General features: G+C 40.8%; 1 protein-coding gene across 1 annotated transcript in view; it reads left to right on the forward strand.

The window, feature by feature from the left end:
- The window catches only part of sh3rf2 (SH3 domain containing ring finger 2), a 33377-nt gene that overhangs the window by 4906 nt on the left and 16057 nt on the right, over nucleotides 1-12414 (forward strand). Inside the window, 3 exon segments of the mRNA XM_037675068.1 lie at nucleotides 3187-3447; nucleotides 6611-6706; nucleotides 7648-8022. Coding sequence (XP_037530996.1) covers nucleotides 3187-3447; nucleotides 6611-6706; nucleotides 7648-8022 — 732 coding nt within the window.

Genomic DNA, 12414 nt, shown 5'->3' on the forward strand with positions numbered 1-12414 from the left:
TATGATTGTGCAGCTACCCATCCAGGCTGTCACATTGTAAAGTTTGCAGATGATACAGCGGTGGTGGGATGCATCACAAACAATGATGAGTCCAGCTACAGGCAAGAGGTGGAACACCTGGAGAGCTGGTGCAGAGAGAATAACCTTCACATCAATGTGAAGAAGACAAAGGAGATGATTGTGGACTTCAGAAGGAACAAAAACACCTACACCCCCCTGAACATAAGAGGATCTGCGGTGGAAGTGGTCTCCAGCTACAAGTACTTGGGTGTACACATGAATGACAACCTCAGCTGGAGCAACAACACCACCAGCCTGATCAAGAAAGCTCATCAGAGACTCTACTTCCTCAGACGGCTGAGGCGAGCTGGTCTGGGAAGCTCAGTCCTCACCTCCTTCTACAGGTGTGCAGTGGAGAGCATCCTGTGCTCGAGCATCAATGTGTGGCATGGAGGCTGCACAGCTGCAGAAAGAAAAGCTTTGCAGAGAGTGGTGAAGGCTGCACAGAAATCTGTCGGAATCAGCCTCCCCACCATCACAGACATCTACACCTCCAGATGCAGGAAGAGGGCCACCTGCATCATGAAGGACCCCACTCACCCAGCACACACACTTTTTGCCCCACTCCCCTCAGGAAGGAGGTTGAGGAGCATTAAGTTTAGAACCACTAGACTGAGGAACAGCTTCTACCCTGAGGCTGTTAGACTCATGAATCTCTAACTAGAATAATCACTGTGAAAAACCATATCATGTTGCTGCTGATCTGTTTCATGTTGCTGCTGATCTGTTTCAATGTTGATGTGTTCATGCGTGCACATCTGCTCACAGACTCATGTTCATGTTTGTGCTGATGTTCAATGTTTTATGTTATGAGTGCTTAGTGTATATTTAGTTGATGTTTTTCTTAGTTCATATCTTAGATGTTATTACTGTTTTTCTTATACATTTTATTGTTGGATGTAACTGGGACCCTGTGTACATAATTTCGCTCCACCACATGTACCACATGAGGTGCGAATGACAATAAAGAAACTCTGACTCTGACTCTGACTCATTGAGCCTCAGGGACTCGATTACAAGAGAGACCTGTTACATACAACATACAAAGTAGATGAGGAAAAGAGAACATGGGGTGGAGGAAGTAAAAAAAATCATGTCTCACACCATGTCCTGGCCTGGGCACAGTGTAAAAGATTTAAAAAAAAGGACCTCACAGCATAAACATCAACATACAATGACATCATAATACATTTATGCATAGAAGTTTCAACAAAGGCCATGAGATGTCCATGGACACTGCAGAAAGATCCAAAGTTCTGAATGTGATGGTACAGTGTCTATCAGCGGCACAATCTGATAAGGCCACAGATGTCCTCAGGGTGGGGGTGGGCCAGACAGAGCTTCTTAGTTTATGTATCCTCCAGGATCAATTTGAGATAAGCTGGCCTGTCCAAAGCCAGCGGGGAGGTCAAATTCAGATAAACAACAATTGTTTTGGGCAGACAGACTTTACTGACATGTCTGCCTTCAGTTCTGCTGGTACACTCAATGGCGAATCCAAACAGCCAGATCCGTGGACATTCCACCGGTCCGTGCTTGTTAGCCTTCTCCAAGGTCAAATCCTTGATGCCGGCGAGTCCTAGGAGCTGCAAATGGCCTATGATTCTCAGAAATTGTGTCCAACTTACAGTTCGGCTCGCAAAGCAAATTGAAGCTTGAAGCATGGAGTAATCCTTCATATAAGGCTGGCAGCTTTACTGTTGCCAAATCTGCTGCCGACGTCTTCCTTATTAACCGATAACCCAGGTATCTGCCAATTCCAAAGAGCAGAAACCCTGTTATCATAAATCCAATTATGTTTGCGTCTTCTCCATCCTCAGCAGACAGCACAGACAGGCGCATCATCTTCCAAACACCCCAGGAGTCCATGACATATCTAGCTGCGTGTGTCTCTTCAGGGCATGAGGGTTCTCCTGCACCCTGTCTGCTCTTAGCTCATGTTAGTTTACTTATTATAAACTGTGACGCACTGAACATGGTCTAAAAGCTTCAGCAGCTTTGTTCTGTAGATGATAACAAGGGTTCTAACAACCTTCTTGTTCTGATGATCATCAACCAAGGCCCAACTGAGAGAAATGTTGGTATTCTTAAAACTTGTGACGTGTATTAAACCCGTCTCACATTGTCACATCAGAATCAGCCTTTATTGTCATTGCACAGCAGCACAACGAAATTTCATTTCAGTATAAACCAGACTCATAAAAAGACTTTAGAGAATTGCAGAGGTAGAGATAAGGTCATGACTCTTTTTTTATCTCTTCATTGTTATAAGAGTTAAAACCATTTTGTCTCTAATCTGCTCAGAGTAAAAATAAATAAAAGTTGTGAAAGTTCAAAAGTTTACTCTAAATCCTCCACCCTGAGTTCAGTCGGAGTTCAAAACGCTCCACTAAGTAGAGAAAGTTAAAGTTTCTCATCGTTTTACAGATAACTGTTAAAAACACTGAGGCTTAATGTGAGACTGTTATATTGTAATAGTAATAATAATAATAATAATATAATAGATTATATTTGCAGTCACCTTTCAGGCACTCAAGGACACTGAACAGAGGGTATAATTAAATTAAGTCTAAATGCATTCAGTGTTCTGGTTGTAGTCATTAGTTAAAATTACTTGTAGTTAAGAAATGCGTCTGCTTTTATCAGTCAAATTGCTCATTTGTTTTCCCTATCATTATCTTTGTGTATACAGTTCTTCTGTTTCTGAAAAAAATTTACTTATTCAGAAACTTGAGTCTGTAACTGATTAACTTTCTTGTAAGGTTCATGCTCAATAATCCAGGTACAAAACCCCAACAATGTTCAATCAGGTCATCTGGACAGTGACTGAACATTGTTGGGTTTCTTATAAAGCTTCTTATAAATTCAGAATATATAGATAAGAATCTGCTGGATCAGCCGTGTGTTTGGAAACTTGACTACAGCTTTTATTTGATGTAAATCTCACACACTGGCTATGAAATACCCATAACCAGAGGGCTTATTGAATTTTCTTCTTGTTTTACCGAAACGTAGCTGGTCACAGACTTATTCTTATAATTTTCCCTGGAAAGCATAGACTGAAAATGCAAGGTGTCATTTACTCTAATATGGTATGTTTATTTTTGACTCCTTCCTTCTCCTCAGGCTGCTCCCAGAGCAAACCAACGACCTGATATGTCAGGAGAGCCGATCTTCACACCTGCTAATACTGTCACCTCGAACTACCAAATGGACAACTGGTACTATGAAGACCCCGGTGATGTTGGCAGAGCATCTGTTAGTGCGCCCCAGATGCAGCAGTCCTTCCAGCAGGCCCAACCGCTGCCTCTCTGCAGGGCGACGTGCGACTTTAACCCAGAAGAGATGAATCTGGAAGGCAGCCAATATTGTCTCAGTTTCATGAAGGTCTGTAAATCTGCTCATACTTTACTCAGCAGGAAAACTTTGTGTTTATTGGCTCAAGTTGTTGATGTGCAAATGGTCTCTTCTAAGTCAACAACCACCATCATTAAATACCACAATTTTCGCTGTATAAGTCACAGTTTTTTGTATAAATTAGCATTCCCTGTGACTTATACAGTAAAGCGACTTATTTATGTTTTTTTCCTGTATTTATAACCCAAATTTTGGCTGAGATCTTATTTAATCCATTCTGACATGGAAAATACTGAACACTACCATTTTCAGCCACTAGAGGGCTCTTAACTTATATGGCAAGCCTGCCATACTGAGCCATTTTCTTCTTGCGCTGGAATAATAATAATAATAATTTTGTACATAATTTCATTCGACCACATGTACCACATGTGGTCGAATGACAATAAAGAATATCTGAATCTGAACTGGAGCAAACATCAAATCAGCTGCATTTCGCTGTGCCGCCCAGGTAAAATGCAGCTGATTTGATCATTAAAGTGCATTTATTAAGGAAAAGTTAAACTGAGACACACCTTTGCTATAATTTCCAGCAAAAAATAATTGTTTTTAAGTGTTTATCTTGTTTAATTCTTGTTAAAGTCCTCCTGTGCACGCTCCCACGGCCGTCATTTGGCAGCCAATTGATTTTTGGCACAACACCGGCCCACGTTTCCGGGTGGTCAGAGGTGACGCGTAACAAACACGACGTGTCAGCGGTGACTCATAATAGATGCGACGTATGCGACGAAGCAATGTATTTTTGTTTTTCTTTCCACTTTATTAGACATAATTGGACTGATGCGACTTATACGGCTGCAAGTACGGCAATATTAATTATACAATGTCCTCTTTATTAACAGAAAATGTTCATAACTATCATAATATTAGTAGTTGGAAAACTTTTGAAATTATTTTTTATATGCTGTTCATTCCATTTTTAAAACCTGCTGAAAATAAAATAAAAACATAGACATAAAGACATAAAAATGTCTAGAAGTCAATTTGATTCATTTTTACATTCTAACTTGTAAAAGTTTGGGCAGTCCTGACTAAAATATTTGTTTCTGTGCCTGAGTGTAGAAAATGTTTAGCTAAAAATCTTAAAGAAAGCTTGTTTCTTTTTTTCTTTTTCTTTTTTAACAATATATATTTTTTCTTTTTATAAATTTTCTACAAGGAAAAACAAAAACACAAGGTTTTGGACATGGTGCTGAATTAAAACCTTGTGTGCTTGTCTTTTCAAATATCACAGCTTGTCAACATGTTTTGTATACACCTAATGTTTGGGGAATATTATTTTTTCCACCGAGAGACCTGCACTGTGCATGAGATCCAGTTCCAGATAGAGAAATTTTAATTTAAAATCCTGGAAAAACCTTCAGCTTACATCTCCTGTGGTATAATGTGTTTAACACTGTGTATTTAGGGCAAACAAAAATTATTTATCTTTGGTCTTTTTATTTTTCCCCTTACACTGAAATGTAATTTGTATTATTGAGTTCAACATATGCCCAGAGGATGATTATTCCACCCCCATGCTTTACCAGTGTAGTGTTGAGTGCAACTTTTCTCTATCACCATCATCAGTCCTTTATCTGTTTCACAAGTATGGCTTCGCAGATAAAAAGAGCTTCATCCCCTCATCTTTTATTGAACCTTCAAAAGACTTGTTGCAATCAAATGAGTTCATTGATTTTCCCATCTAACAATCTTGCAAGTAGTAGTTTAAAACAGCTAGACCTCAGGCTGAACTCTGTTGTGCCATGGTTTCTTAAATTAGACTGCACACAGAGAAGCTCCAGGCTGGTGGTCTTTGCAGCAACCCCAGTTAATGGGGCGGAGATGGGGTAGAGGCAAGGCTGCTGACCTGGGACCAGAAAGTCATATAGGTTCAACTCCCCGCCGTGCCTGCGTGTCGTGGCGTCCATGAGCAAGACGCCCAATCCCTAACTGCTTCCCGGATGCTTACATAGCTTCTTCCTCACATTATTACAGTAACAAGCACGAGTGTCTAAACTAGTGAAAATCAGTCACTGCTGATATTAATTTTGAATTGTATTGTTAAAAAACAACAATAGTGCTTCATAACATACAGAAATGGTTCAGCAAATCGGGTCCTTGTCTGCAGTAATAAGGGGCTTTATGGGTCTTTTTTTTTGTAACGAAAGAGTTGAGCCTAAGAGGCAAAGCTCTTCCAGCTTTCATCTACAGTGAGTTCAGTTTTTGTGTGACTGAAAGAACGAGATTCCAGATATAAGCTACTGAACTTCAATTCCTTCATAGGGTGGCCAAATTCAGTATTAGAGATAAGGTGAGGAGCTTTTTAATCCAGGGGGAGCTCAGAGTATCCTGAGTATGCTGCTCCTCAGCATCAAAATAAATCAGCTGAGGTGTTTGGGGTATCTGACTAGAATGTCTCCTGGTTACCTACCTTTGATTGATTCCCAAGCATAAGCCACTCTGAGGAGACCCCAGGCAGACTGAGAGCTCACTGGTGGGATTATGCAGCCCCTCTGGGACTGGGAATACCTTTGGATCCCCGGAAGAAACTGGAGCGTCGCTGGAGAGAAAGATGTCTGGGTTTCCCTTCTAAACTGGTTGACTCTGCAACCCGACCACATATAAGCATCAGAAAATGGGTAGATAGAGATGCTGGTTATGACAATATTCATTAACTGACTTCTGTGGGTTTCTGTGGTTGACCTCTTATCCATCCTTCTTTGACTTTGTTAAAGTTTGTAATTATGTACAGAGCATGAAATATTACATAATGGTCATTACTTTTTTGTTCACTTGACTGTTTCAGGGACAGAAACCTGAGGCTTGAGGAGCAGAGGTTATCAGCCTCTTCTGCACTGGTTGTTTATTCAAAGGATCGCTGAGGCTGTTATATAAAGCCCCTCAGTTCTTGACTGCTCTCCATTAAAGCACACTTCAGCTGCCTTTCTTTTTAATGCAGGTGGTCAAATGTTTTTTTTTTTTTTTTAGACTGGCCATAGAAAGCACTGACACAAATGGATCTGATGTCACATGTTCCAGCAGAAACTCTTTGAGAGTTTCTGGTCTGAGTGCTCAGTCTCCAGAGTGAGACATCTTTGTTACACCCATCTGATGTCCCGTTTTAACGGTCTTACCTATTTCTGCTTTACAGGGGGACATCCTTACTGCCATCAGACGAGTCGATGAGCAGTGGATTGAAGCCAAGCTGGGGGAAAACGTTGGGCTTTGTCCTAAACAGTTCATCGAGGTGAGTTACGTACGTTTCTTGTATGTTTTGCACATGGGTCAGACAGCGTTGCCAGATGTATTGAAATGTTGTGGCTGGACGTCACCGCCTGGACTAGCTTGATTTTTTAAATTTTAATCTTTGATTATTCAGTAAAGGTCACTCTTGTGCTGGAAAGCGCTGAGGCAGAAAGCTCATCTGTGAAGCTGTGCTGTGTCTGCAGCTGCTCATTAGTGTGACTATGTGGCTTACTCAGGTTTGCTGGGCTTGCTTAGCTAGCTGGCTGTCATTTGTTTTCCTCTCGACTTTCTGCCTCAAGGAATTAACATCATCTATGCTGGGGAGAGTTGAATTTGCTCTTACAATGGGGTCATTGCAGTGCCACATTCAGCTTCTCTAATGTATGGGTTTTTCTATAGAGTTTTTCTTCCTCTCATTAGACCTCTCCTTGTCTTCCACCTGCTTTTGTCTTCTCGTCTTCTTTGACGATGCTTTTTAAAATCTGTGGCAGCCTCTATTCTTTCTACTCCCACTTTCTCCCCTCTCCTCTCCGAGCTTGTCTCTTCTCGTGTCATGCAGCCAGGCGTAAAGACACAGTAATGCTTTCTCTGCTTGGGTGACATAACAGCACATCAGTGTGCCGAGTGGAAGCATTAACCCTGCCATTCCTGTCTGTCTGCCTGCCCGTCTGTGCAGCTTCGTTCTCAGCATCAGTCAACTCTTCTTGGCTTATTGGCTGCTACTTATCCTCCTGCCTGCCTTCCTCGCCAGCCTTTCCAACAAGTTGTAGGGGTGAGCCGAGTAGTGATAAGTGGGTGTGTTTAGACAGCCGTTTTCCTGATCAGCAGGAGCAGAGGTTGGCAGTCAATTGTAGAAGGTAGGAGCTTTTTTTTAAACGCTTAAGACATTCTGCGTTTGTTCGTTTCACTTTTCTTTTTTTTTTCCTTTTGGGTTGATTTCAGCCAAACTCGGCTGCTGCCAAACTGCTAAAAGGAAGGCGTCGAAGTAGGAGTGAGTCGGCAGAATTTTGCCATCAGACAGGGAGTGGGGCCAAAGACAAGACCACTGACGCGTCAAATTGGGCTGCCCATTACGGAGTCCCTCAAGTCCTGGCAAAGACGCCCATCATCAATGCGTTGCCTCACTCCAGCCAGAGGAAACAGCCCACAGGCGAACGCAGCAACAGCTTTCAGACGCCTTCCGACAGCTACAAACCTCAGGGTCATCCACAACGCCTCTCAACGCCCTCTGGCCTCCCGCGGACCTACACTTACCCCTTTGGGGTGAGCTCTCGTCGAAGTAGTCGGCACTCTGACTCTCATAGACACCAGTCACAGGTGAGTCATCTGCTGCTTTCTTAAGTGCCTTGTTCTTTTATCTTTTTTCCTATATCCGTTGAGTCTAAGTGCATTTGGCTTTGTTGTCTTGGCAGTGATTTGTTGTAACAAGAATCACATTATTGGCACTTCTTTTGGGTATGAGTCACTAAGATATCAAGTTGGCCTCATTAGTGCAACGAAGGAAGAGGAAAAAGTGAGAATGTGGGATCACCCTTGTGTTGGCTGTGATTTGATTAAGAGGCTCTTATTAAGAGAACACAGATGTGGAAAAGCATTAGATATAGAAGTGAACCGTAACTTTGAAAAGGTAGTTAATCATCTGAGCTTTGGTACTAAAGCCAGGGATTTTCCTCTGAGATGAATTACAGTCTAACAGGGTGTGTGTGCTCTTTTTATACCTCTAGCTCAAGCAATGTCTTGTTCTCAAAATGAAAATCAGCACAGCAAGAAGAAGAAAAAAGACGAACTCCTCAGGCCGCATAGATGACAGAATTGTGTTTAAAAGGCTCATTTTAAGTACGTCTGCGACTTAGAGACACAATGTCATGGGAGAAAAAAGGTGTTGTTTTTTTCCTGTTATACCATTTAGACACATTACTTCTTGAATTATTCAGCTTTTTAAAAGTTATTTCTGTTCAAAGGTTATGAATAATTATTGTCATTGTCATCAATTTGTCTCTGCAAAACCGTAGTCCCAATTTGTACACAGCAGTTCACATTTTGTGCCACTTGGTTACAAAACCGTAACCACTTTGCACCCATACATTTACAATAAGCACATATTCACACATGCATATGATCCTGCATGCACTCAAGACCTTTGTGACCCTGGATGCACGTATCTGTACATGCTTACCACAGGCTCAATAGTGCAGGTGTAGTAATGCAAAAGCTGCTTGTATGAAATACAGAAAAAGCACAACCTAGCCTGTTTATTTTTAGGCAAACATAATAAATTGATCAAATATATAAAATATATATAAAAAGAGTTTAATGCCTGATTTAAATAGAACTGCATATTTAAACGTTCTTTTTTTTCTTGATATCCAAGGTTATTCAGAAGAAAAAAAGTCAGTCCATAATGCTTAATTCAAAAAAAGTACCGGGTGATCACAACTAATCACACCAAAGTAATGATAATATTAGTAATAAAACTGTGGGTTGAAATCATTGACAGGGTGGGTACAAAATGGATAAAAATGGTGAAAAGTTACCATAGCTGCAAAGGCAGAATTTTATAGAGGGATACATTTACTTGGAGCCATACAAATGCAATAATAGACCAAAGTGGATTACTGCCGTCTTAACTCCATTTTAACATATTTCATAGCTGTTCTCGCAAATGTTATTTTATCTGTCTTTAAACTGCTAGCAATTTTACAGTGAGCAGTTATTTCTTGTAGAGATATTATGATATACAATAAAGTCCATGCTCAATAATCCAGGTATAAAATCCAACATTTTTCAGTCAGGTCATGATATACAATACAATATGATATACAATATTCCTGCAGAAAGTGACTCAGGCTATACTGGAAGTGCTACAGCTAGCTGCTATGACCACTATTTGTGCTCGTAAATAATTATAGAATTCTATGCGGTGTTTCCCCTACATTACTTGCCTTGGCAGTGTGCTCATCTCTATGATTTTTCTCGAGGGGGGTGGGGGCACACAATCAACCTTTATTTAGACAGGTAAATCCCATTGAGCCTCAAGGACTCATTTACAAGAGAGACCTGATAAACACACAGAGACACGTCTGTGTTGTGCGCTGCGCTGTTTGTACCGTCAGTTTTCGAGCCGGTGGAACATCTCAGTATGGAACAGCTCAGTGTGGAACAGCTCAGTGTGGAACAGCTCAGTGTGGAACAGCTCAGTGTGGAACAGCGCTATCTCTGTAGCATTGTAGCTAGCGCATATGTCTTTTGCGCCACTAGCTTAATGCTACGTCAGTGCTGGCAGTTGTTGATGGTGGGGAGTCAGTTCAGTAGGCAGGGCACTTGGTTCTGTTGACAGGCCTGTATAATGGTAGGGGAAACACTGCTGTGTAATTAACTGTAGTGTGAAATTGATGCAGGTGTACCAAAGTTTTATAAAATAGTGTCCACATGAATCCCTGTAAAATTGGTTAAATTGGACTCATCCTGTGGTCTGGACTGTGGTCCAGTTGGTCAGCACTTTAGCCTGCCAGCAATAATAATGCAGGTTTGTCTCCAAACAAAGGTTTTCTGTGTGAGTTTTGCATGTTCTCTTCATGCACGTAAAGGTTTTCTCTTGTTACTCGGGTTTCCTCCCCAAATCATGCATGTCAGGTTAAATGGCTTCACTCAACTGTCATCAGGTTTGAGTGAGAGTTGGGATTGTTGTCTGTCTTTCATTTCAGTGTAGCCCTGTGATGGACTGATGACCTGTCCAGGGTGTAAGCTGCCTTTTGCTCACTGATTGCTGGAGAAATACACCCAACTCCCCACAACCCTGAATGGGTTGATGGATGGAGGGAGGGAGAGACTAAAAGTTGTTTTAAGGTGGCAGTAATCCATTTCGGTCTTTGCCCTGCCTGGACTAGTCCTTACCTTGTCGATCCGATCAGAATTCAACCATTCTTTCCCAATTTAGGTCGTTCAAAGAGCTATCTACACCAGATAAGATATTGCTTGCTCATAAACTTTCAACAGAACTCCACTTCATAAGATCTGAGCTATTGCTTTAACATTTGAAAGCAACCTTGTAAATTAAGCAAAGCCAGTGTTTGCAATTGGAAGCTTTTGTATTTCAATTTTTCAGGATCATTGCTTTTACAATCAACATTATGCTGAATGCGTAACATGGTTGAATGATTTTATCCTGTAAACTGACATGATTAATTTAGCTGTCATTGACCTATAGCAGCTGAAAAGTTTTGGTCGATTACACATCAATAAAGGGACACATTGCAGCTCATTTAGCTGAGAAACGATAAAAACAGAGTACAGTTTAATAGTCGAACTTTTAGCTTCAGTTCAGTGAACGTTTATAAGCTTGTGGATGATTTAATAATATAGTTTTGACTTCAGAGACGAGGGTTTCTTATGACTCAGCTCAAATTTCACAGCTTTAACCTGGAGTTAAAACATGTTTGAAAGTGAAAATACGTTTTACATGTTGGAAAAAAAAAATCATGAAAGGAAGAAGGTGGAGGGAACACAAGATTTGTGATATTAAAACAAAAAAAAGAGGAAATGGGAGCGATAAGTCTGGAAGGGAGAACAAATGTAAGGAAGTACTGGCTTCGAGCTGAAAAGAAAAACAAGACGCAAGTTGTTTGTTGCAAAAGGCATGAAGGAGAGAAAAGAAGAGAAGGAGGAGGAGGAATGAGAGATGGATGGATGGAGTGGGAGGTATGGAGAGTCCCTCAGTGTGTCTGCTTATCTCTCTCATGCTGATAATGATGAGTCACTTGTGGAGTTGTTACATAACATACCCCGCTATCCCCTGCCTTCAGACTCCTTCCTCTTCAATAAGCAGGTAACACTTTTCACATCAGCGGCCCATTAATGGCTGACAACCCCCCTTTTTTAAAAGCAGAGGGAACATGTCCCTTAAAGGCCTCAGTAATCAAGCCAGCATGTATGCTATTCTTAACCAGCGTCCCATCAGCTCTCACCTCTGGCTCTGCTTCTTGACTGAGAGCTGCAGCTTCACTCCCACTGTGGATGAAAGAATGGGCATTAGTGTGAATATTGACATGGTTATGTAAGAGCTAAAATTTAGGATGAGCGTGAGCCAAAAGCTAACAAAACAAACAATCTTTAATCATGCTTTACAAATTGTTACTGTTGGATGAAATCATGGAGTACAGAGACATGGAGTGTTGAATTAAAACTAGTTAAACCGACACATGTTAAACTAAAATCATTATTTGATGAGAAGGGACAAAGTTGTAGCCGTTTCGGTCAAACCTTGAAAATTGCGTTATGCCTGATCTCATGCTATTGTGAGCTCTTCCTTGTACTGTAAACGCTCAGAGTATCTGTTGAGGATGACTCCCAGTTACCAGGACACAAAAGTTTAGCTCAATACTATGGGCACAAATTCCAGTTCAAGTTCAAGTTGTGTTTATTTGTCATATGCAGGTTAACACAAGGTTAAAGGTACAATGAAATGCTCAGGATAAGAAGAACCGATATGATTCGCTAAAAAAAAAAGTCAAAGAACAAACAAACAAGAAATACTAAAAGCATGCAATAAGGGTACAAAAATAAAGTACCACAAAGTGAAAAAGTAATTGTAAAATTTACAACGTCCGAAAGAGAGATAGTAAACAACAACATGGTAGAAATATAACAGCTCAGCAGGATGAATTTGAATGAAAAAGTATTTCAAGGTAGTAATATAAGCTAAAATGCACA

The sequence above is a fragment of the Nematolebias whitei genome, chromosome 4 (assembly GCF_014905685.2).
Source record: "Nematolebias whitei isolate Nwh7 chromosome 4, NemWhi1, whole genome shotgun sequence".
NCBI classification, from domain to species: domain Eukaryota; kingdom Metazoa; phylum Chordata; class Actinopteri; order Cyprinodontiformes; family Rivulidae; genus Nematolebias; species Nematolebias whitei.